The sequence below is a fragment of the Phodopus roborovskii genome, unplaced genomic scaffold (genome assembly GCF_943737965.1).
Source record: "Phodopus roborovskii unplaced genomic scaffold, PHOROB, whole genome shotgun sequence".
In the NCBI taxonomy this organism is placed as follows: Eukaryota; Metazoa; Chordata; class Mammalia; order Rodentia; family Cricetidae; genus Phodopus; species Phodopus roborovskii.
In genome coordinates, this window is record NW_026126459.1 from 769402 (window position 1) to 796098 (window position 26697).

The 26697-nt window shown below is 48.1% G+C and overlaps 1 protein-coding gene across 1 annotated transcript in view; it reads right to left on the reverse strand.

Annotated features, from left to right (window-relative positions):
• Zc3h3 (zinc finger CCCH-type containing 3) overlaps positions 1 to 26697 on the reverse strand; it is a 79359-nt gene that overhangs the window by 17670 nt on the left and 34992 nt on the right. Inside the window, exons 5-8 of the mRNA XM_051189135.1 lie at positions 6534 to 6718; positions 941 to 983; positions 708 to 866; positions 549 to 618 (exon numbers count right to left, since the gene is read on the reverse strand). Of these exons, the coding sequence (XP_051045092.1) occupies positions 549 to 618; positions 708 to 866; positions 941 to 983; positions 6534 to 6718 (457 nt within the window). The remainder of the gene's footprint in view (positions 1 to 548; positions 619 to 707; positions 867 to 940; positions 984 to 6533; positions 6719 to 26697) is intronic.

Genomic DNA, 26697 nt, shown 5'->3' on the forward strand with positions numbered 1-26697 from the left:
CAGGCCCTTCCTCACACTTATGGCCATCTTCCCAGAGGTCAGTGGGTATAGGTGAGGCCAGGTTGTCTGTGGCCCTGACTGCAGTGCTGTCAGTCCTTCCAGGCTGGGGCACACACCTGGGCACTGCAATCTTGACTGTGCTGCCATGGCTCTTCTGACCACTACTCCATCCATGAGTCTTGGGTCTTGGGGCAGGAGGTACATAAGACCTTAGCCTCATACTCTAGGAGCATTTATGAGGCCTCCCTCCCCTGTTCCTGTAGTGGCATCATTATAGGTCCTGGGGCAACAGTGAAGGGAGAAGGGAGATATGTGATATGTTGGGACCCCAGGTTTGGTGTTGCTTCCAGGAGGAAGAAGAGGTAGCATAATGCAGCCAGGACATGGGAGTGAAGGGATGAGCTAGAGGAGTACTTGAGCTCATGGATACTGGAGGCAGGAGCTGTTAACTTAAGACCAAGAAAAACTATGCAGTACCATCTGTCTGGAGGCTGGATGGCACCCAGGAATGTCTGGAAGAGCAGGCCTGCTGACCACACAGCACTCACCTTCTCCTTGGACACGTGGTGAGAGAAAGGGCAGGACCCATCTGTCTTCTTGCATGTGCCTCGGACAAATCTGCAGCATGGGATAGGAAGGTTTGAGGAGGGCTGGCACCAGGTTTTGCCACTAACCCCCCAAATTGTCAGTAAGGTTGGGCAGGGCACCTGGTGCACACGGCCACTTTCTCAGGGTCATGGATATAGGGGCAGCGCTCGCCACGGTTACACCTGCCAAAGCGGTTGTAATACATGCAGTACTCTCTCTTCTTCTCTTTCTTCTGCTTCGCCTGCCGTATGATGGCCAGGCTTCGCTGGACAGCCCGGCTATACATAGGGAGAGGTTTGTGAGCACAAGAGTGAGCAGGAAGCCCCTACCTTCCCAGTCTCAAAGGACGCACCTGGCCAAGGAACGACTGCAGCTGGTGGCAGGGTCCAGTCGTCCTACGAAGGAAAGATCAGGTCACATCAGACCACAGCCCAACTGTATCTTCCCTGGCTGATTCACACCTTCTTCCTGCTAAACCATTTTGGCAAAACTGCCTCGAGCCCCCCGGAACTAGTTCAGGCATAGATGGTATTTCCAGGAGCCCTTCCTTCTGGGAACACAGCATCAAGAGTGGGGCACTGCTGGGCCTTGTGTCTGGGTTATCTTGAGGGTGAGAAGCCTTGGATCCAGCATGCCAGGGGCAAGGACTGGAACAGCCTGCCAGCCCCTGATGTCTACAACCAGCTAGGCTTCCTAAAATCAACTTGGTGCTTTCTGGTTCTCTACTGGCTTCCCAGTTTCCTGATCCCTCTCAGTGCCCAGGTAGCTCATGAGGCAGGTCCTTGGGCTGAGGTAGTGAATATGTCTCTCTAAGCTCTGTCTTTGGCCTGACTACCAGAGAGGCCATCACACAAATGGCAAGGGGTGATGGCACCTAACTTTGTAGAGCCTGGGAAGGAAACAGAGGGAGCTGCTTATAGCAGAGTGGGGAATATGGGCCTGGCTGTACAGGAAATTGGTTTTTTAGACTTATAGGGTTGTTAAAAGAAAGGAAGGAAGGAAGGGAGGGAGGGAGGGAGGAAGGAAGGAAGGGAGGGAGGAGGGGGAGGAGGAATGTAGGAAGGAGAGAGGAGGGAAAATAGGAGGGAAAAGGGGAGGATGGTGGAAGGAGGAAGAGGAAGACAGGGAGGATAGGAAGGTGGGGAAGAGAGGGAGAAAGAAGTGGGTGGGGTAAAAGAAAGGAGAAGAAGAGAGTAGAAGGAGGGGGATGAAGAGGAGAGGAGGAGGAGAAAGAGGGGAGGATGAAGGGAGGAAGGTGGAAGGAGGGGAGGAGGAAAGAAGATGGGGAGGAGGAGGGGAAGAGAAGGAGGAAGGAGGAGGAAGAAGAGGGGAGAAGGGGAGGAAGGGAGGAGGAGAAAGAATGTGTCGGTGCAGCTGGAAAAGCAGCCTGCAGCACTGCACAATGCCTGCAGATAAGGGTGTCTGCGTCCAGCTGGAGCTTGTTACTTCAAAGCTGGAAGACTCCCTGTCATAGTCCAATCCAGAGAGTCCACCTTTCTGAGGTGACCAATGTGGCATGAAGACAATGGGATGGGAATGGGGCTGCCTAAGAACTTTGAGGCAGCCACATGGGGGTTTGCCCAAGCTCACCACAGTTTTGCCTGCCTTTTAAAGTCACAGGCCAACTCCAGGATCACAGGACAGCAGGGCAGGGCCTGCTCAGGATGGCTTCCCTGGTTCCTCAAATACACACATGACCCTTCCCAAACCAGATCCAATTTCCTACAGAGCAGCTGCTGAAATGGATACAGCATTAAGAGACACAAGTGACATCACTCAGAAATTCTGAGGACCTGAGGTGGTGATAAAGCCATCTAGGTTTTAAAAGGGAATGTTCTAATGTGCCCGAACGCACATACCCAGGCCCTTTTATGATCAGAGCACCTGTGACCTGCTCCTGTGCATCACTCTTCACTTCCTGCCCCAGACCTGCTGAGCCCTTCATGGCTCACTGCTTGGAAACTCATACCCTCTCCCTGGGCATCCTGTAATCCACTTAACCCTGAGAGCTCCCCACACCCTTTAAAATCCTCCCTAGGTGGGGTGGATGGTAGCTAAACCTTGGTACCTTAGGGACTTTGGGTCCATGACAAGATCAGGCCTGCTAAGGAAATCCTGTCTGCTGTTAGGAAGTGCCTGAGCTATCTGTTCAATGAGCTGCGAGGCTAGATGTTACCCTCCTGGAGTTCTGTGGACTCTCTGGTCAGAGGCCTCAGTGCCCTTGGGTTTAAAAAGGGAACCCATAGGGTTCCCATGGGAGGCAGGGGGTCTGTTACATAGCTATGCAGGCAGTCTCAGGCAATTGGAGCATAAACTAGAGCCTCAAGGTAAGGACAGGGAACTGAGAGCACAAGAAGGACTGCAAGGTCTCAGGAGGAAACAATAAAAGGAAAACGAAGGGTGGCAAGGGTCTTAGGGTGTGAAGAAGCAAAAAATATTTAGGGTGGCCTCTATTTCTAGCTGAGGACACCTGTCCTTAGGGTGGCAGTGGAGTACTGTCTAGGTGGCACAGACACATACTCACACCTGCCAGTCTTCGTAACCAATGACGTGCAATGTGATAGTCTGCCAATGAGCACTGGTTCCCGGGCTGTCGTCCAGCCTGCTGGTGACACTGGCACCATCTGAACCCAGCTAGGGACATGTGGGTATCACGTGCTACCTGTCAGGACCTGGTTAGGAGCAGCAACTATCTTGTCTTTCCACTTTCTGCTTTTAAAAACACATTAGTGTGGGACTAAAGGTAGGAGTTTTTTTTAAACACATAAAAGTAGCTGGCTTGAAAAGAAGCAACCAGAGGTGCAAAAAGCTCAACAGCACAGCCTTGACCTGGAAGCACAAGGTGCTGCCTCTGTTGTGCACTCTGGAGCACTTTCACTTCCTGGAGTTCCCCAAAATAAAAACTGGCTCCTTCCAGCTCCACCCTTGCTTAGTACCCTGTCTGCTCCCTGGTCCTCAAAGGGAGCTCATCTTTTGGAGTGGTCAAAGCCTCCTCAGCACTCAGCTATCACTTTGGCAGAGCCACCAGGCAAAAAGGGACCAAGCTCAGGTACCTATCCTCAGTTCCATTGCTGAGCTGTCTAGCTGCTCCTAGTGACTTGGAACAAGGGCTTAGGTCTACTCAGCTGAGAGCCTGCCAGGTCCAGGCAGGGCAGTCAATAAAGGCATTTAGAGCTCCAATCTTATAAAGAAAACCAAAATGGCAGAGGAAGTCATAGTGAGGAACAGCAATGAGTAGAGTCTCTATGACCTGGCAGCTCTGCGCCCTTATAGAATGCAGCTGACAAGGCTTCTTTGCATGCCCCTCTAATGTGACCTCCTGGTACCCAGGGAGAAGGCAGAGCACAAATAATTAGTTACAAAAGGCCAAGGGTGGTGGCACACACCTTTAATCCCAGCACTCAGGAGACAGAAGCAGGTGGATCTCTGTAAGTTTGAGGCTGGCCTGTCTACATAGTGAGCTCTAGGACAGTCAGATCTACATAATAGAAGGACCCTGTCTCAAAAAAACAAATAAACAAAAGAAAAAGTTATAGAGACCTCACTTGCCTAGGAATATAGAGGTGGCTAGTTCATGACAGAAAACTACAGATCATACCTGCTTCACTTTGGCCTGAAGGCCCTCAAGAAGCCAGGGATAGCCCTATAGTCTGAAACTTCTGTCTTTCACTGAAGGAACTGTCAGGCTCTTTGTGCTCTCAGCAAGTCCAGCCAACCTAAGACACATGTTCCAAGCAAAAGTACATGGCAAGTGTGCAAGAACTGGCCCATCTGAATGCCAGGTACACTTGGGAAAGTGGGCTGAACCTCAGAAAGTCAAGAAAAGCCATGGCTAATGCTGACTTCATCCTTGAGGGCCTGGGGTTGGGGGGTGGCCAAGAGAGGAGTTGGTGCCCCATCCCTCCTGTGAAGGGGTTGTACGTTATTGTTGAAGTAAAAGGTTTGCTGACACTAGAGAAGGAAATTTATTTCTTTAATTATGACTAGCGTAAGTGGACCAGTCAGCACTAGTGCACTGTTGGGAGCAATCTACCTTCCTCGATGTTGGGTGGAGGTCATGGGGGGGCCCAGGCAGCAGGTGCTATCCAGCTCACTGGTCATCTCCCTTGGCTCGGAAGAAAGGGTGTGGTCTTGCCAGCTTGTATCTTTCAATATGCTTCACATCCCAGCCCCAGGAGAAAAAGGAGCAAGCCCCAAAGGGTCCTAGAGTAGGTCAGGGACAGTGACAGTCCTGACCGACAGCAGACTGAAGTCTTGGCAAGAGCAAGGACAGGGGTAGAGGTAATGGTAGAGAGGCCCCTGAGACTCCTAACCTGCTCTCATCACATGTTCCTTTAGACAGCTGGATGAATGGACAGGCTCTAGTGGCTGCTAGGATACTGAGAAACAAAGCTGCAAGGGCTTATGGAAGCAGAGATTCCCTCTTAGTTTGGCAAATAAAGGAGGCAAAAAGACCAACTCCAGAGTATCAGGAATAGAATGTCAGAGCACAAGTACGTGGAAGCCCTGTACGTGGGAGACAGGGAGGCAGAGTCTACAGAACTTGGTACTTGGCCCCTGGATCACAGGAACAGACATAGCTTCCCAGTGAGAAGTGACAGGGAAGCAGCCTAGCCCTCTTTGTAGCTTAGAGCCCATCATTTCCCAGTGAAGGGCACTTGACTATGAGAGGCCAAAATCAACACTGCTGCTTGCCTTCACAAAATTTACATCTCTCATCTCCACCTCCCTCAGATATGAGGGATGCAAGAAGCTCAGGTGGTTGGTGTAGCCTCATGCCCTGGGACCATCCAGCCAAACACAGTGCAAATCAGGGTTCAAAACAAGATGGCTAGTCCCAGGATCTGAGGACAGGACCGTGTGGCAGTCACTGGATGATGGTGGTCACTTTAGGGAGATGAGAGGGTTTATTTCCCAGCCCAAGGTTCAGTACTAATCCCAAGCCTTCGTGCTTAGGAAGCCTGGAATAGGAGACAGTTTTTAGAATATGAGACAGAGCAAAGCCACAAGAACAGGGAGACTACAGTGGATACTGATGGGGAAGTAGAGACCTAAGGGCATGTAACAGTCAGGGCAGGAGCCCAGTATACTCCCACAGTTCCCAAATGAATTTATCAGGCTCTTCCACCCCAAAGGAATAAGTGTCAGGAGCTAAGTTTCCTGGGCCTCTTGCTGAACACTCTGGACCTAAAGAACAGGTCTCAAGCACAGCCTGGCAGGGACACAGAGGAGCTGGCTCTCCCAGATGGGATATTCCTTGTATATTCACGACTCTTGGATATTGCCCTTGGCATTGCCTTCTCCCTGGTTGACTTCTCCTTTCAGCTCCTCTGGTGAGTGACTAGGGCTTCTGAACACAGCTGGGCCCCTGCAATCCCACAGCAACCCATAATCTTGCCATAATTTATGATGGACAAAGGAGGGAGTAAAATTGGACTGAAACCAAAATATTTTTCTAGTTAATTTGTACAATAAGCACATCCAAAGCATTTTCTTTTCCTCAGCCTATTCCCAGGCAGCAGTGGTGGTGCCTACCTCCAGATACAGTTGATAAGGCACCACCAATGTGATTAAGGGTTGCTGTGGCCCCACGTGTTCACTCACCTAGGCATGTTTGCTACCTGGCTCATCCTCTATCCAAGAAAAAAACACAGGTGCTCCTGTATGGTCTCCCACAGAAAAGCTGAGCTGCTCAGCCAAGCAAGAGGCAATCATCACTCAGACTCCCAGGGGACACTAGGGCTACAGGATCTCCCAACACTGCCTTCACTCTGGCTGCCCCTTCAGTTTCACAAGGGATAGCCCCTAAAGCCCTATCCAGTTTGCTGGGTGCATCCACTCCCTCAGACCCTAGCCTTGTTTCCTTATTTGGCTATGCCCACAACTGAGAGCCCAGGCAAAGTGAGAAACACTGACATTCAGTGCTCTGCAGCATCCCATCTCACCTGTGCGAAGGAGGACCCTGCTGCCATCACTGGGCCGGCTGGAGGTCTTGGAGAGCTTGTTGGCAGACACCTTGTAGAGAACCCCTCCTATGCATCGGTAGCCTTTGTTGCGCCACTGAAGGGAACCAGGTGGGGCTTTCCCACCTCCAGTGATGGCTGGACGCAGGTGATTCAGTACCAGAGACCTACAGAGACAACAAACTGAATAAGCTATAGATTTGGTGGTCAGTGCTAACCCCAGCCCGAAACACTTGCTGTATGGGATACATTATAGCTGGGTTTGCTGGGTGTTTATGGTCCAACTGCCAGGAGACTTCTGTCCTCTTGCCTCTCATAGACACACTTCCATAGCAGTAGCCAAGGACTTCTGACAAAGAATCCCAAGACACAGTATTATACAAACTGGCTAGAAATTCATGTGGCCTCAAAGGGCCACAGAGAGGACTGACTTCCTCCAACACATACCGGTCCTAGCCTGGCCACCAGTAAGTGTCTCCATTCTGGGGATGTTCCCTGGAGCACACAAGAAGGCAACTGCCTGGGCACCTGTATTTTGAAAAGCAGTGCAGGGCCCTGGCCCCTTGTCATCAGTATATGACACCCACTTGGGTTTTTGCCAAGGCTGGTACAGACTTTGCCCTGAGACAAAAGATGTCATGGGATCAACAGGTACTACTGCTCATCATATCCCCCCCCCCTTCATCCACTGCTAAGAGAGTCTTGCACTGAGAATGTATGAGGGCAATCTCACAACCTCACCAGGCCCACTGTGTGGGTGGGATAGTAATTACTGTTCAAAAGGTAAGGGCAACTGTATGTAGGATTGGTGGCTTGCAGAACAGACCTGAGCCTTGGGCCTATTGCTCCCCATCCTTTCAAGCTTTCAGTTCTACCAGATACCCCAGAACCCCTGGAGGCTCAAGCACTAAACAAGCTGAGGAAGGGCCTTGATGTGACAGCCCTTTGTCTGTGATTTGAGCAGATTGTCCTTAGGGAGGGCTTGGTGCCCCAGCAGCCAGGTAAGCCCAGAGGGGCTCAGTATGCAGTCAATCCTCAAAATACATTTTTGGTGGTATGTAATGTTTATGTAAATAAGACACCATTTATCACATGATCACAGCCTGCATGCACTGCCCTCTAGTGACAAATGTGAGCAATGAACACTAGCTATGTATCCACAGATTACACAGAGGCCTTCATAAGTCCCCACCCTCCAAGGAACAGCTAAAATGGAAGGTGAGGGCAACATATCTAGCCTGGTACAGAGCTGTGATCCCTCTCCTCTCTTCCAGATACCACAGGGTACTCCCACTGGTTTCCATGCCCTGTGGCCTATTCAAGTCTAGCTCCTGAGGGAAACAAGGTCTGAAGTCTCTTGGGATTCCAGAACTGTAACAGACCCTTCTCCAGCCAACTAGGGCCAGGAGGTATCTCCAGAGCTGAACTGTAGAATAACAGCCAAAGGGTGTTTGCTAGCTTGCCTTGCCAAGACACCTGAAGCAATGCCCACCATAGTATGCCCTGTCACCAAGGGAGAGCCACTCAGAAAGAAAAGCACTGGGGAAGGGCAGCAGCCATGCACTTGGGTTCAGCTACCATTCTAACATTCAGCACCACAGCCTCTTTGAGCCTTGGTCTTTCCACTTGCAAGCTGGGATAACTCTTGCCAGCCAGTGGCCTCAGAGGGCTCATTAGTGAGATAATGTGAGCAAAGCGAGCCAGACGTCAGGGGACCAAAGTAAGTACAAACACAGTGGTAGGGAGGCCACAGAAGGCACTTAACCCAGTTTCTCTTAATTAAAATTCAAGTTCACAAATACCAATCTTGGAGGGAAAGAGTCCTGCCAAGAAGCCAGGCTGCAGTGATGAATCTGCCTGGCCACTCACTGCCCCACCCATCACACATTTCATTAGTCCTCTATTGGGTACTATCTGGGTTAGAGATGGGAATTCTATGAAGCTGTGACCTCCAGGATCTAGTCCTGGTTTTGTACCCTTGGTTTTCACTGTGTATGAGGAAAGGCCCAACCAAGAGAGATCTAATGTTAATCCTGTCAGTCCTAGAGGCTGTGGTATGCCCTGACCTCCAATCAGTGCTATGGCCACATTACAAAGGATATCTGGCTTAATTCCAAATCCTTAGTTAAAATAAACTGGTACTAGAGCAGTAGCTGCTGGAGTTTGTTCAACATGAGACAGGTTTTCTAACTATCCATTAGGGAAGACATTCCTGCACCCACCAGTGTGGAGTTAGAATAGCATTCTAAGGAAGAGGGGACTGGAGAGTATCATTCTGCAGCAGGGACCTCTTACCTAGCTTCTGGCCACCCTACAACCGAAGCTAGAAGACAGCTCTGGTCCTTACCAGAACTCCTGACCGAGGTCTATGCAGGCTGCTCTCATTGCATAATATTTCTCCTAAGCACTCCAAAATCTCTATCCATGTTATATAATGTGAGTGAGCAAGTACACAGCCACTATAAATATGATGGTCAGAAGACAAGAAGACAAGCGCACTCATGCTCAACTACAATCTGGGGCCCAGGACTGTGAGAACATATCTGATGCTCTTCCTCAAGAGGCATCTTAGGTGCTGTATGATGCACAGTGAACTCTGAATGTGATTCCCATCTAGGCCTCCCTAGATTGAGCCACAGGTTAAAACAGTGTGAGGCAGTCACAGACCCAGCCAGGTCCAACCAGAACTTCAAGCACTTGCCCAAAAAGGAGGCCTGTAGCCCCTCCCTTATACATGAGGGAGCTCCAAGTTGGGGGCTGTCAAGGGCCTGCCTTAAGGAATCAGGAGTCAAGAGAAAGCATGGGACTTGGGATGGGCTAGGATGCCTTAGCCAAGACCTGGTTGTCACCACCTTCACCCTTAGATAACAAGCCAGTTTTTCTGACTGGTCTTCAGAACTCAAAGGCTCATCTGTGGTTATAGTTCTTCCCAAGACGGTCTTGGTTATCCCACATGTTTGTTTTTGTTTTGTTTTGTTTTGCTTTGCTTTGCTTTGCTTTGCTTTGCTTTGCTTTGCTTTTATGAGACAAGGTAGGCCAACATGGCTTCAAACAAGTGACATTTCTGCCTCAACTTCTTGAGTGCTGGGATTACACCACACCTGGCTTGACATGTTCAAATTCTTATGGATGATCAGGAAATACCCATTCATTCCTTTCTCTTTCTTCCTTCAAAGACTGCTCATTAGATGGTGATGACTGTGGACCATCTACTTGGACAAGATGCAGGACAGCAGCTCCTCTGTTCTTATCCTAGACTATGTGTGCAAATGCTTGTGGATCCAGGACCTGCAGGGAATGGGAACAGGTGCTACCTGCTGCTTTGTTCAACCAAGAGCCTGGGAGCCTTCTATGGAAAAAGCTACATTTGGGTGTTGCTATGGATAAGAATTCAAGGAGATCTGGCTTAAGCAGGTCAAGGCAAAGGCCTTTTTCCCTTACCCATCCACCCACACTCACCCCTGCCAGATCACTGGCTTTAGAAGCTACAGCAGAGGGCGCCAGGTGGGGCCTTGTAGCTTTTTACAGCCATGGGTGTCACAGCACTCCAGTAAATTGTTACCCTAATGGAGAGGACAGCCTTTGGAAACGAACTGTACAGAAAAGAGGGGATAAAATTAATGAGATAATAGCAGGGCCAAGGACCCTGCAAGTGCCTGCCCTCACGGCACGGCTCTGTAATTCCTTTTCTGCAACGGGAGCCGCAGATCTAAAGGCTTCTCCCATCCGTCCGGCAGGCCCATGCCGTCAGGAAATTTCATTAACGCTGGAAAATAGGAAAGGTATTAAGCGTGGATAATGAAGGCCAGGGAGGGAATAGTGCCTTAAGATAGTCTTCTTTTTCGCCTTTGTAATGGGAGGCATGAACTTTCCCTTCAAATCCATTTCTAATCCATTTGAAATACTACAGCAAATTATCTTTCCTTCAGCCTGAAAGCGGCCAGCCAATTTACTCCGAATAGAAGTGACAATGCCCCAGGATTTATCACCATAACCTTGACTACACCAGGGTGAGGCTGGTCCTCCCCTCTCCCCTTTGGGGGGAGGGGGGAGACACAAAGGATGGGGAAGGGGGAGATAACATTTTAAATGAAAAGCAGTGATAATGGAGAGAAAGACACACACCTCAAAAGTAGTTTGTTTATTTCTTTTTCTTTTCTTTCATTCATTCATTCATTTTAAGAAAGGGGGAAAAAGAAAGAAGTGCTATGTGTCTACTTCCTTATAAGCACTAGAAACTTCTAAGCCAGACGATGTCTGGGATGGCAGAGAGGCAGTGATGGGGTTGAGAGTACTTGGATGGCTAAGCCTGGTCCTTCTCTCTATAGGTCTGGACACAACAGAATGTCCTAACACTTAAGTGTTAGCAGCAGCAAGGAAGCTCAGTGGACAGACATCTGGCAGACAGCTCTTCCTAACAATTGCCCATCTGCCTTCCTGTGGGCATAGCCTTCCAGGCAGCCTGACCTTTGCAAACCAGACTTTGGTTTGCCATTCTCTTGGCTCTATAATGTCCTCATACATAGGACTCTGACATGCAACATACCCCTCTCTTAGTGACCAGTAAGTACAGACCCAGCACAGGTGGTAAGGGAGCAGGCACCCTGGAAAAAGAGGGGCTCTGCTCTGGGCAGAGCACAGTAAGGTGGCATACAGAGGCCCAGGCCACAGTCAAGTAATTCTAAATTTGGAAGCCCACACATACCAGGTCTGATGGCATCATTGAACTACAGAGATCAGAGCTTGGGTGTCTACAAAGACTGATGAGGAGGAAAAAAGAGTTACCTGGGCAGTTGGGGCAAGGAGGTGGGACCTGAAGTCCATTTCCTTTCAGCATGCCAGTCAGCATAGACAGTTCACGGGTACACTGAAGTGAAGACAGTGAGAGTCCCACCCAGAACCCTCTTGTGCCTCCCAGCTCAGCTCTGGCTCCTGCTGCTATCCATCACACACCAGCCTTGCCTGTTAAAAAAAAATAAAACAGGTGGCTGGGGAGATGCCTCCATCTGCAAAGCACTTGACATGTAAATATGAGGACCAGAGTTTAATCTCCAGCATACATGTAAAAAGCCAAGTGCAGAGGTATATACTTATAATTCCAGTACTAAGGAGGCACAGAAGACAGATTCCAGGGGCTCATTGGTCAGCCAACTTAGATGACTTTGTGAGCTCCAGACCAGTGAAAGACCTTGTCTCAAAAAACAAGATGGGCCAGGCAGTGGTAGCACATGCCTTTAATCTCAGCACTCAGGAGGCAGAGGCAGGTGGAACTCTGTGAGTTTGAGGCCTGCCTGGTCTACAAAGTAAGTTGCAAAACAGCCAGGGCTACACAGAAAAACCTGTCTAGAAAAACAAAACCAAAACAAAATAACAACAAAAAAAGCAAGGTGGATGGCTTCCATGTATATGTGCATACATACATGTACACATTCATATTCATATGAACATACCTTTCCCTAACAAGAAACAAACAAAAGCCCATGTTTCTCTCCCTCCTCTCATTGCCAAAGTCCAAGTAACATTTGCTTATGCTTGCTTTCTATACTTACTGCCTGCTCCATACTCATGCTGTTCCTTTAATCGGTCTACTTCTATCCTCAGAACCTTCTTCTGCCTCCCAGACCTCTCAGAAATGAAGGCCTTGCTATCTTCCCTCCATTCCCAGGTCTCACCCATTTGTCCTCTGCTGATACCCTAGAGCCTAGCCTGGCTTCTACTGGTTCAGGTTAAGTTTCCCTTCATCTATTCTTTCCCATCCATTTGTTTGAAATTACACAACTGATAAAGTCCCCCCCCCCCCAATTTCTACATTCTATGTATTTCACAAGAGGTCCATAGGGCTGGGCTCTTGAGTCCTTGCTGGTCACCACCTCCATGTTCAAACACCCTCCCCTCTAGTCTAGAATTCCAGTTACCCTAGAAAGTATTGTGTCCCCTGGTACTGGACCTTTGCACATGATGTCCCTCTGCCTGAAGACATGATTGGATCTGGGTCCAAGCTTAGGCATTATATCCTTGGGGAAGTCTTCTTCAATACCCAGTGACGGTGAGACACTCCCTGACTAGGAAAAGCATGGATTCTAGCCATTTGTTTGTCATCCAAGACTCCTAGAGGGCAAGGGCCATGCTGTGTGGAAATGTGGGCAGCTCTGGAAATGTGGGTTTCCCAGGCCTCTCAGGAAGGGCAGGCCAAGGTGTGTCTGAAAGCTCTGGTTGTTACAGGCACGAATAGTGGGAGACAGAACAAGAAGAGCTGGCAAACAAGGTACCCATCTGTACAACAAAGGCTGAGCACCAAGGAAGCAATGGGCTAGAAAGAAGAGGAGGCTCAGAGGACACACAAGGGCAGAGTAGTGACCCCAACACTGCTACCCAGAGAATGGCAGCATGTGGGGCCAGGCTGCCCTAGCTGGTGGTGATGGAACAGGAGTTGGGCAGGCTGGCTGGGGAGCAGAGAAAACAACCAGGAAAGCATTTTTCAGGAAATGGAGCATGGTTTTTGAAGCTTGGAGCTGAGCAATCGAGAGTGCGCAGTCAGCAGAAGAGGCAGCTTGCACGGCGAATCCTCAAGTAGGTCAGGCGGAGCTGCCGTGACAAGCACTAAACTGCTTAGCAGGGCTTTCCACCAGAAACTGACTGCCCCACCCCAGCCATTCAGCTTATGAGAGTGAGCTAGTATGTGTGTCTGTGTGTGCGCAAGTACACGAGCATGTGTGTGAGTACCAAGCAGTATAAACACTCCTTTCCCCCAGTACCTGCACATCTTGACCAATACAGCACATGAAATGCTCTCAAAGAGAGAAGCCTCATTTGACAGGCTTATCACGATGACCTGGACAACCCAGCATCTCAGGTTCCCAAGATGGAAACAGACCTGGGGAGAAGACTACCACCAGGGCCACAAGGGGACAAGCAGAGCAGTGGCATGAGGTCAGGGGTAATTAAGAAGGCTTATTATCCCTGGGATACAGGTACCATGTACAAAAGAAAAGGGCAATTTTGCCCTGAAGGGCCACAGTGAGAGTAAGGCTATCGATAGGCAGGGGATGTAAATGGATGGCTGTTGGTGAAAGAGGTGAGCTTGCCCTATGAACAGGACTCCAAGGACTTGTCACCCAAGGACTTGTCAGGGTATCATTCCTTGAGGGGTCCTGCTTTTCCTTCCTTCCTTCCTTCCTTCCTTCCTTCCTTCCTTCCTTCCTTCCTTCCCTTCCCTTCCTCCCTCCCTCCCTCCTTCTCTCCCTCCTCCCTCATTAATGAATGAGCAATAGTGATTCAGGAGCACCCCTTGCCAGTCCAGCCCAGTGGTGGTGGGTAAGGCTAATTGCACTGCCTCCATTATAAATGCTGCTGCCCTATTATGAGGGGCTGGGCGATTTTATGTACTTTATGCGCTCACGTCTATTCAATTGGTATTTCGATCAATGGATACATTACATGCTTTCCCTTTAAGAGTCTAATAAACAACAAGATGGAAAGTAAAAGTCTCCATAAAATGACACTTTTAAAAATCCATTTCAGCTGAAGCTATTGGTGTCTTGTATGTATGCTGCAAAAAACAGGTATTGCTAAGCCTTAATGGCCCTACTCAGAGTGCAGAGTTCAGCAACATGGGTAAAGAGGCTGGGGCCCAGTGGCCAACACAATTACCTTGGTGGTAATGGCTAGTGTATACCACAGGCAGTGTCCACAGTCCTCTGCAACTGGGCACCAGTTTTCCCACAATATCAGCCCAGGCTCACTCAACACCAATGTGGCCCTCAGGTATCCATGGGTCATACTATTTAAGTAAACTCACAACAATGCTCTTCCACTAAGCCATGGAAAAACCCCTCCAAGGCTGTATAGGGAATTCAGCTGGCTCTCTGTATGAGGGGAGCCTCGTTAAAAAGTGGCCCCAACACCAGGGAAGGACCACAAGATGCAACAATAAAAACTCTAAAATTAGAGTTAGACAGATGAACAAGTAAATGTATATGAGAATTAATATCCTTCCAAGATGTTAGCAAAACCAGATGGAATAATACATATAGAAGAAAAATTAGTGAGAAGAAAAATTAGTGAGAAGAAAAATTAGTGAGAACTCAGAAGAACTTCATAGCAGATGTATCTGGCCCACATGTGGAGGCAGTGGCACTGGCACTCCCTTAACACTGAGAACAGGAAACACAGCAAGGCAGGGCCTTTATGGCTGTGCAAGAAACAAAGCAATAAGAAGAAAGTGCAACCTGTTGATTTGGTTGCTGAGGAAGGCTACAAAAGTACTCCTATAGTTCTCCTGGAAGAACAAAGGTTAAGGAACAGTTCCAATGAACAACCCATTGAAGGCAGAGTTTAAATGAGTTCACCAGACCCAAGATAAATGATAAAAAGGTGTTTACTAGGGAAGCACTTACACAGATAAGAGTAAATAACCGCCAAAGTCTTCCTGCTCCAGAAGATGCAGTCTCTGGTTTTCGGATGCTCTCTGCAACCCAAGAGAGAATGTGCCAGCTAAGGTGTCACATCTGCACCTGAAACCATGCCCAAAGTGTGTGGCCACTACTACAAGTTCACTGGCAAGGCAAGATGCCACTATAATCCATTCACTGGTGAAAACGGAGGGACCAGAAACAGCCCTAGTGTTTAAGGGTCTGGGTGAGAGCTGATACTCATGTACTTGGGTAAATTAAGGGAGCTCCTTTCCTATCTCCTTTGAGAGACAAAAGAGTGCTGATCCACCTCCATAAAATAAAACTCAGCTCAAGAAGAACCACAGACTCAGGGGTGACTTCCACGTTGCTGGAAGAAAATATGGCCTTGAATAGGCAAATATTTCTTAAACTAAGAATACTACTCATAAAAGAATGATAGTCAGGCAGTGGTGGTCTATGCCTTTAATTCTAGCACTCGGGAGGCAAAGGCAGACAGATCTCTGAGTTGGAGGTCAGCCTCAAACAGAGTGAGTCCCAGGACAGTCAGGGCTACACAGAGAAACCCTGTCTTGAAAAATGAGAACAGAAAAGAATGATAAATCAGAGCATTAAAAAAACATGTCCTTAGAATGCTGGTGTAGCTCAGTAGTGGAGAACTTGTCTTGCATGTACAAGACCCTGGCTTCATCAGCAGCAATACAGAAAGCAAGTCATAGAATGCAAGGAGACATCAAAGAGAAGAATGTATCCATAATATATACAGTACTTCAGCAAAACAATAAGAAGGCAAATACAGGCAAAAGACTTGAACAAGAAATTCATGAAAAAGTACAACCACAGAATGCTAAGTATGGAAGACACTCAACATCATTCACTTGTCAAGATAAAGTGAAAGGGCTGACAAAATGGCTTAGCAAGTTAAGGCTCTTGCTGCCAAGCCTAACAACCTGAGTTCAATGCCTGGGATTCACACAGTAGAAGGAAAAAATAGAACAACACAAATTGTCATCTGATCTCCATTTGTGTACTCTCTCTCTCTCTCTCTCTCTCTCTCTCTCTCTCTCTCTCTCTCTCTCTCTCTCTCTCTTCTCTCCCTCCCCCCCCCCTCTCTCTCTCTGAGATGCTACCACTCAACATCATGGCTCCAATAAGAGAACTGAGGGACTGCAACAATGATACAATGATGCTGTAACTGGAACCTAGTTGTCTTATCTACTAATCCTTTCATCCCAAGGCTGAACTCCACGAACATCAAAGTTCTCTGTCACCTCAAGACATGTCCAACAAGGCTGAGAACAGCTTTGTGGGCAGATGCCAAGGTAAAAAGTAACTGAAACCCTTGTCAATAGCAAAATGGACAAATCATGAGAGAAAGCTACTACCACACACAGCACCCTGTATAGCCTGAGGACTTGTGGTAAGGTGCCCAACTCCGGCTGTCTGCCCCACAGAAAGCATGGGTGTTTCAACAACAGAAACATGCTTTTCCTCCTGAGGCTGAGAGTCCCAGACCCAAGTGCCACTGACTGGTCTCAGGGGAGGTTTCCCTTCCTAGCTCCAGATGGTGCCTTCCTGCTGTTCTTACCTACTTTTTCTCCAGGTGTGCACCCATGTCTCTTCCTTCTCTTCTTATATAGTCCCAGTCAGACTGGATTAAAGCTGAACATGTAAGACCCCAGTTAACTTCATTCATTCCCAGACACCTCTTCTCCAATCCACAGCAAGAGACAAACAGAAACAACTCTCTAGGGCCTGCTGTATGTTTTTATTACCAGGAGAAGCTCAGGTCAGAGCCTTGGAAATCAGACTGTTGTAGGTAACAGGTAAGGGGGCCTCAGGGAAGGTTCTTCTACAGGAACTGATGCATGGAGTCTTAAGAGGGAGAGAAACTTTGCAGCACAGAAAAATAGGACCTTCTGGCAAATGACCTTAAACAGAAAAGCAGAACTGAAACTGGATAAATGACAAAGGTGACACCCTGAACACTTAAAGGATCCTAGGAATCCATGAGAAACAGGCAATCAGAGGCAAATGAATAATAAACAATGAAATAGAGGACCAAACCAAAACTCAGGAGTGCACATTTCTAGTGACAGTGGGTAACAAAGACAGGGAATAGCAGCATACAACCTCATCTATAGCACATGTCCACCCTAGGTCTCTCAAAACTAGAAACAGCCCACACCAGACCCATAAAACAGCCCAGCCAATAGCACTTGCCTAGCCAGAGCCACTGTTACCCTATGAGAGTGCCCCTGGGAAGACCACAGGAACAATAATGAAGAATGGTGACCTACAGGTCAGGCCTGAGACAGAGCTCAGCTTCCCAACCAGCAACAGAATGGTGCCTCCTTTAAGATTTCTTAGGTGCAAATATCAGGGGACATCATGGGGTCTGAAATCAGTTGCTCTGACAAAACTCAGTCCTGCTCTGTCACTCCTAATGATGACATACAGGGGCTATTTTAGCACTCAAGGCACTGCTGACCCACTCTGCCAGGATTACCCAGACCTGGGACAAACAAGAGCCAGGAGGGAAGGGCTAGGACAACCTCCCTACATCTAAGACTCTTGAGACCCATAGATCATGACATGTCAGAGCTGTCCCTCCAGTTCCTTGCTCAGGCTCCTGCTCAGGCTCTATGGTGAAGCCCTTGCCCCGCCCAGGCCCGACTTCCCTGACCCAAACAAGAAGGGAAGGAGGGAACATAATTTACGCTTCCCACCTATGCTTTATGGCTTTCTTAATTCAGCTCCTGCTACTTTTAATGTAGTTAATGCTGAGATTATATCTATTTTCTAGAGTCAGGAAGAGATTTATTCAAGTCATTTTTCCGGTGGAGGCTCCCACGCTGTTAAATCAAGCACCTTGCCAATTAAATGCTGACTTGGGAAGTGGACGCAATCTTAACAGATATCCCACTGCAAATTATACAAGGGACTATGGCTCTGGGGAGGGGCAGGCAGATACAGGCACCTTGCTGACTTGGGGAAAGCCCCTCAAGAGCCTGGGCCTGGTGTTGGCAGTAGCTCAGCAGGAGCTGGGGTCCCAACAAGCCCACCATCTGCAGATTGACCAGGGTACCTGGACCTGCTCCTGATACAATAAGGTTTCTCAAACTTCAACTCCAATTTACACAGCAGGTCAAGAGTCACCAGCAAAACATACCTCAGGTCTCTATAAGCCTCAGCTGCCCAGGCAGCATACAAAGCACTGAGACTTCCAACAGCCATAGCAAATGCCAGACAGAGAAGGGTAGGGTATAGGACAGAAACCAAAGGACCTAGGAGGAGGCAGCTCCCACTGGAGGTCTGTCACCTAGGCTTAGGGTAGAGATATAGAGTGTCATCCACTCCCACATCTGAGAACAGAGCATTATAAGGAGGTAAATGTAGATGAGAAGCTGTGAGGCAGGTCCTTACCCTGACCTGAGAGCTCACGGCCCCTACGGGAACTCTTACACCCTATAGAAGCATCATTTCCTCCTGAAACTACTATAACGACAGAGATGCTTGCCCTGGCCATCCTTCTCCCCAGTATGACACATTGGGGTCCTAGGGTGAGCCTACCTAGACCCTAAGTGAGCACCTGGCAGGGAACCCAAGAAATAGAATGATCCCTTCGGACAGCAGCTATCATGGGAGGGAACCTATCCCTAAAAGTGGCATGTTTCTCAAGTTCTAAGGCAAAGCCATCACTAACCACCACCCCAACACCAGGCCCAGCCCTGAGAGGTGAAGCATGTTTTGAGGTAAGATCAGCTAGAGGATTGATATATAGGAAGTTAGATATGGTACTGATTATTAGAATGACATTTTACTACCACCCCTAAACCTGGGTAAAAGAGGTATTTAAAACAGCATTTAATGATGTAAGGCACCCAGGTAGCACTAAGTGACAAAGACACTTAGTTTCTCCCTGTCAGAGAAGCATCTCCACTTTCTTCTGTTATGCATGTCCAGGACTGCTCATGACTGGCCCTTACCCATGAGCTCAGACACCAACTGCAGTGAATTATGGGCCAGCATAAGTGCTCCTTAAGCTGAAAGGAGAGCCTGCAGGCTTTGAGTGTCCCTTCTTACAACCATCCTCAGACAGAAGGATGAGCCTTCCAGTTCTATCATTAAGCCCTTCATGGTGTGGTCTGTGATTATGTTGTGGCAGAGTCTCACTGAGGCCCTATGGGTCCTGCCCCCTCAGGATTCACCAACAACAGGAAGAGGGACAGCCATCCACAAACCAGGATGGGGTAAGGTCATACCTGTGTGATTGTGATGTTCTTTACCACAGGTCTATCACACTAGACAGAATACCTTTATATCCATCCTCTAAATCAGATTCTGCCACATGGGGCTTAGGAACAGGAGCAATGCCCAATCCCTTGGAAGATAGCCTCCATCTGGAGTCCACAAATTTCTCAGTGGGTACAAAGAAGATCCTATCATCCCCAAGTGCTAGCATTCTGCCACCATCCTAACCCAAGGAGTCTGTCCATGTGCAATAGTGCTGTGGTAGACCAGTCCATTGGAAGGGAAAGCACTGAGCTGCAAGTTTTCTCCAGAAAGGTCGAGTCCAGGGCAGGTTGGAGGAGGACCAGGGTATGCCCACTGGAGCTATCCCTCAGGCCTGCACTCAAGGCAGCAGCATAGCATCTGGGACTACAGAATCCTTGCACAATTACCCCTCTGCTGGGAAGGCCTCAGACTCCTTGTGCCTGGCAGCATACTCTGGAGAGCATCTCCCACTTCCCCATGGAGCCTCATGGTCAAGGACAGTTTCACACAAAGAGGCAAGAGTGAAGGCAGAAAGAGCATGTCACAGAGGGACGAGAGCAAAGAAAGAAAAGACAGTACATGGAACTCGCAGGCAGTCATAGAGCATACCAGACTGAGGTTGCTTCAGGAGACACAGACATCACAAAGGCCAGCAGGAGACAGAACCCATGAGGGATATCAGTGCAGAGCCCTGAGCAGGGAAGATGTGTAGGCACTGCTTTTGGATGGCTCATTGTCCTATCAGAGGGACAAAGAGACCATAGATAATCCAGGGTACAGATTACTGCTGTCTGCCCTGCCTTCCTTTGGCACCATAGGGCCTCAAAATGGGGCCATTCAAGTCCAAGACCCTAGGCCTGTATGTACAGAAGCCTCTTGGTCCTAGCCTGTACCCTTTCCCTATCTTCCCCCAAACAGCCTCATCACACTCCAGCCATCACTTCTTAGCTTCATGCCAGCAGCCCTGAAAGCCTGGTAAAATAAGACAGCAGTGGCAATGTTGGAAGAGGCTTCAGAGGGGTGTGTGGCTCTGTGGAAAGAGGATCCTGTAGACCACAGCCTGCTCTTCCAGAATTTGAGAGGCAGTTGAGGGACATCTCAGGACTCCTACCTGGGAACATAGGGACACTGATGTCTCTTAGGGAACTCTTAGTCCAAAACATACTTGTCCTGGTCCCTGGGCCATTCTGGAGCTTATCCAAAAGCCATCGACTTAGATGTAGAGTGACTAGGCAAAGGAAAAGACCTGTGTACAGAAGCTCCAACTGGCTTCCTGTTCTGTGGCCAGAGTCTAAGAAAGGTACCTGTTGGCAAACCATGATGTTCATGCACTACCTGTAAGAACAGTAGTAACCAGTTCAGCCATCAATACCAGTTGGGGGCTCTGGCACCCAAGAGCTTCCTCCTCAGAAGCTCAGTCTCAGTCTTGGCTCTGTCCCACCAGTTAGCAAAGGCTGGGTTTAAAAATCTCTGAGAAGGGGTTGGAGAGATGGCTCAGTAGATGAAACCTTATTGATCTTGTAGAGGACTGGAATTCAATTTCCAGCACATACAAAGTGGCTCACAATGGTCTACAACATCCAGGTCCAGGGGATCTGATGCCCCCTTCTGGTCTCTGTAGCACCAAACATGCAGCTGATATACACACATACATGCAGCAAAGCACCTTACACATAAATTTAAATAAAGTAACAATAAAAAAAAAAAAAAAAAAAAAAAAAAAGATCTCTGAGGAAGTATCCTCCCTTCCCAAGAGTCCTATATTCCTCAGGTATATCCCAGCCTCAGTGTTGGTCAGAGGTTAGCTACTGCCCTTACAAGATGGCTCTTCTGCCCATCCCTCCCTGAACAGCTTTGAGAAGGCATGGACCTCAGCTTTAGTGGAAGCAGCAGGTGTCTGGCTCAGGATGCCACTCAGCCTTGCAGCCCAGCACCACAGAGGACCCAAGCTTAAAGGCCTGCTTGCCTCAAACCGAAAAAAAAATAACCAAGAAATGCTTTGAAATGACTTCCAAATTAAGAGTTGAATTTGTGCTGTCAAGCCCCTGCTAGGAACTTCAGTGGCACCTTCTGTGCAAAAACGTATCTCAGCCCATTTATTAGAATGATGAAGGCAAAGGGATCTAAAAATTGCACTCCTTCCTTAATGAGCAGCCAAAGGGATCGGTAAGCATAATTTCAGAAGCCAGTAATATTTTATATAATCGCCGAGTGGTTTAAATTGAAAACCCCCAACTGAATCAATATTTACTGCATTGAAACGAAATGAATAGTAATAAGTCACTAAGCTCCCTGTCCTGTTTCATAAAATAAAAAATTATAAAAATGAGCACAGGCGCAGGGAGGCCATTACATTAACTTTTACAGCACTTGGGGAGCTGTAACCGCCTGTTCTCATAAAATAAAATTCTAAAAAACCTGCCAGGAGAGGCCTCCTTCAACACCACGTGGGCAAGTTGGGGGGGGGGTGGCAAAGCAGGAGGAATAAAGGCTCCAGGATTCATCCTCAAGAGTTCTCCCTTGGGGCAGAGAGATCCCTTGAGATCTCCTGCTGCTGGCTGACATCACCTGCTGCTATCTTAGCTCCTTCTGCACAGAGGACAGAGGGGCTAACTTGAATATGGCTCCTGTTCCCACAGGCAATATCCATTTTGGTTTCTTTACCTACTTCTCAAATTTCAGAATATCATATGAAATATGAGTGAGCAGCCTGACAGTGGGTATAGACAAGACCCAAACAGACACATTCATACCTATATCTTTGACTAGGCTAGGAAGGGACACAAATGAGATGGCAGGGAATAGGTTCCCTGAGATATACATGGGACTAGTGCTTGGAGCACAATGGTGTTAGCAGACAGCCTGCCTGAGAGGGAAGTATGTACAGGTACACTGTGTGTGTGGGGGGGGGGGGGCAGGTGGGACACACAGAGGAGGGAAAGCACCAGAGCACCAGAATGAGGCTCCTGATGCCACAACTTTCTTGTTTCCTGAGCCCCAACCAATTCACGAGGCTGAGTCACGAAGGAAAGAGCAGGGGAAAGGGGAGGCCAAGTAATGTAAAAAACCTAAATGCATTCCACAGCTCAAGAATGAAAAGACAAAGGGCCTTGACCAAGCTAGGAATAAATAATATCATGGTCACCAGGAGATACAGTGAGACTACCACACACTGTGAGTAATTAAAAAACCAAAAACAAAAAACCTAATAACATCAAGTATAAGAGGAACAGAAAGAATCCTCCCCTTTGCAAGGAAGACTAGGCAATTTAATATAACCTAAATATATGTCTTCTCCACATTCCAGTGATCCCCCTCTAGAGGAAAAGGGAAACTCAAGTGAGCACAGGTACTTAGCAGCACTCATTCACACCTCTCAAATGAGAATCAGCTCAAACGTTCACCAAAGGAGAATTCGCATCAACACAGAATAAGCAAAAGAGAAGCCACAAGGATAAGTGTAAAAAACGGGCTGGGAGGTGGTAGTGCACACCTTTAAGCCCAACATTCAGGAGGCAAAGGCAGGAAGATCTCTGTGTAAGTTCGAGGCCAGCCTGATATACACAGTGAGTTCTAGGTCAGCCAAGGCCACATCAGATAAATTCTGTCTCCAGGAACCCCCCCCCTCCCCAAATAAAAAAAATGTAAAACAGATCCATTGAACTGTGCAAAGTGAGGGACAGTAACATATGTCTCAATCCAAAACAAACAAATGAGCCTAAGGATGGGAGCTGCACTGGGGCTGGAGCACTGAAAGAAACATGAGCTGGGCAGGGCAGGGCAGGGCAGACGAATGTGTCTCTGTATAGGCCAGTGCTGTACATACAACATTCACCAAGACTCACAGATGACACTTGGATTGCTCACTGCTCTCTGTGCTTGGAAATAATGAACCTTGTATTCCAGGCTTGAACAAATGAACACACAGACTGATGCTGATGGAATGAGGATTCTCTGGGTTGGAGAAGAGCCACAGACTGTGGTGGTAGCGATGGTAGTGGTGGTGTGTGCACAAACACACATCTAAGCACCAGCAGATACAGAGGAAATTCAAAAGCAACATGGCAGGGTGTGTTAGCTCAAGACTGAATTTCAGCACTACAAATACTTGGCCATAGAAGGCTTTCTACACACTGCAAAGACTGGCTAAGTGTTGACACACCATAGGAGTAGGATTTTTGTAAAGAAGTGTCTGATTCCAGGACCATGGAAGGGAAAGTCTGGGGTGAACCTGGAGTACCTTGTCCCACAGAAAGTCAAGTATCCAGGGAACGATGAGACCTTGTTGAAAGAACCCAACCCAGCCTGAAGGATAGGACCGACTGAAGACCAAAATAAATAATGATAAAAATAGATTATACCCTACTTAACAGTGCAATTTCAAGACCACACCATTACACACAACCAAGAGGTCACATCTTACAGGCAGAGTTCTGTTACCCACCAGAAGGAAGGAAGAATTGGAAAAACACTAACAGGTCTAGATGACTGAACAACGACTCAACAGGGAACATGAGTCAGTCAAGTTCTCCTTCCGATGGATCAGAGTAACCTGTACAACATAGGCTGGCCAGAAGCTCCTGAGCAAGCAAAGAATACATTAGAACCTCTACAACATTCCTGCCCAATGGCAAATCTACACTTAATTCCAAAAAGACATTGAAAAGGTCCAGTAAAAGGATATTCCACACAATACCTGGGGCCTTTACTCTCCAAGTACATAACCACAGAGATCAAGTTGGGCCTCAGATGTTCCTCCTGCCTAGACACTTGTGCAGGACCACAAAGACAAGTCCTCAAGAACCAGTCTGCTGAGAACCTTTACCATTTATTACAGAAGTACCAATTAATATTCTAGGTATCAACTCCAGAGTAGCCCTTGATGCAGTTCAATAGGCACAAAGGCAATGTAGTAGTAAATGGTCAACATGAAAATAATTGGTAGGCTTAGGTAAAAAAATATATTAAAGCTCTATATTATTTTTGCACCTTTTCTCTAAATTATCAAAATAAAAAAAGCTATTCAAAGAAATTAAAAGTAAGAAACTAGTTAGGAAAGGGAACACATGAGCCACTAACCAAAAGCAACTTCCTTTGCTGGGCACCAATGACATAAAAAAAAGAGGCAGCCTATGAACCAGAGCCAAGGAACAGATTCAGAAAAGCTCCGGCCCTAGACCAGTGCCACCTCGAGCCCAGGCAATATGGATTTTGGGCCTGCTGGCAGCCGTTTAGAGGCCACCTCACCCATGGGCAGTGCACAGATGTCAGCAAGGGCCCTGCATGGGACAGTAGCTGCATAACCCCATCCACAGACATACCCACCATGTCACTCTGCAGCAAGAGTTGGGATGGGGCAGCTGGCTTGCTTTGTCCAGGCCTGCTTAGCCAGGGCCCTATATTCATCATCTAAGGCCAGACTCCTCTGCTACTGACCCAGTTGAGCACCTGTATTGTTACTTCCCTGGCCTCACATACGAGTTCCCTAGGATCTCCCAATCTAGGCTGTGCCACTTCTCCTACCAAGAAGCCTCTGCTATGCCTATAAACTTCTACTCACCAACAGGCACCACAGCTTCAGAGAAGTTCTGAGAACTATACCTAGGTCCAGCTGTTCCTTTCAGCCTAGGGACAGTGTTCATGTTGGCATTTGCTGGGCTATATAGCTTCCAGGTAGGCAGGGACCTTCAATGATTACTGGGTGAGGGAACCCATAAGTGAGGATACAAGACAGCAAGAAAGAAACCACCTGGGCTGTAAGTCAGGCTGGCAGGTACTTTAGTTCCTAAGCAGGAAGGAAGGCCTCATCCACCTGTGGCCTGCCTACAACACCCATTTGAGGGAGCTTGGAAGAAAGGTCAGTCAAAAGTAAGATATGGGTGCCAATCAGGTGAATACCCGAACCCACATGGTCACCATTCCATACTACCCATCAGAGACCCTGTCCCCTCAGAAACACAGTATTGAATATTCCTCTCCTGTCGGCCTGGCCTTGGGTGAGTCAGGAAACCCCTATACATAGGGATACTTATACCTAGGATCTCCTAACCTGGGTTAACAACCTTTGTATATGCCGGGGGGGGGGGGGGGGGTCTTGTCTCACATTCCCAATACTAACACTAAGGTGAGGAAAGGGAGTCAGAAGAGGCTGTAGTGGCTCCCAGATGGACAGCAACACTTCTTCTAACTACTGTATTCACTATATGCAGCACCAACCTAGGGATCCCCCTATCTTCTTTCCTTACAACCCCTACTAAACGTCCCCCTCCCCACACTTTATAGGAACTGGGCACTAATACAAGAGTATCAGGCACAAAGTGAGGCTCAGAGCTACAGCTCAAATGTAAGCCATTCATCCTACAGACAACATGCAAGCCACCTGGATGAGGTCCTCATAGTCAAGTCCACCCTGAAGTCCAAAAGCTGCAAATACTGAGGGACTCAACAGAGAAAGCTCCTGGACTTAGAGAAGGAAGCCTGACAGTAGAAGAATTGGTTGTCCTGAGACAGGGGAACAAGGTGGTCTGATGGTCAGAGGCACTGTAATAGCATCAGACCCTAAGGCCTAGGCTGACACAGCAGTCAGAGAAGCCCAGTTCTGCCATTGGGGGAGGTGGACTATCTTGAGTGACCCTACCAGAACTGGAGACACCTTTCACCTGCAGAGCCAGGGGGGCAACCCCCAAGAATGGCTTACAGCAATGCCGCCTCATTAGCAAGTTGCTCCTCACCTGGAAGGAATAATGCCTATTCTGATACCCCATTATACCCCACATTGGGATGGCCCAGGAGCAGATCCATGGGTCCTGCCTTGGAAACCAGCTTCTTTCCTCTTAGCAGATATTCTAAACTCTTTCCCAGGCCACAGAAAGGCCCTCCTGCTGTGGCCTGTGCTGCCCTTGCCCTAACCCCAAAATCTTTGCTTCCATATGGGTCTTCCCTCAGATGGGTCTTCCCAACCTACCATTTTGGCCAGATTTCAGTATCTCAATGTCCTACCAGTGGCTACTCACAAAATCACATGCCTCATTTGTCCATGTGCTTCTTGACAGCCATCCCTACTAGAACTAGGTCCCAACAGGCCTCTAACCTAATATACCCTTAGCCCCTTGGAATCTAAGGTCATCAGTGTCAACAGAACCCTATACTGAGCTGAGTTAGAACTATCCTTAGCCTCTTGGCATCTAAGGTCATCAGTGTTAACAGAACCCTATACTGAGCTGAGTTAGGGCTTTGGCAAACTGCCAGAAGGCCGTATAAGACCAGGGAGAAAACCAGGATGGAATTAATCCTGGAGAGAAGAATCACTAGCCTCACAGAGTCACCCTTAAGGACCTCACACTACTACACTCTCTTGGAATGTCTGGAAGCTGCAGGAACTTCAGCTCTAGTGGACAGTGAACCATATATTTGCTGCCATGAATGGAATGCTATAGCCCTAGTTCTAAGAAATGTTA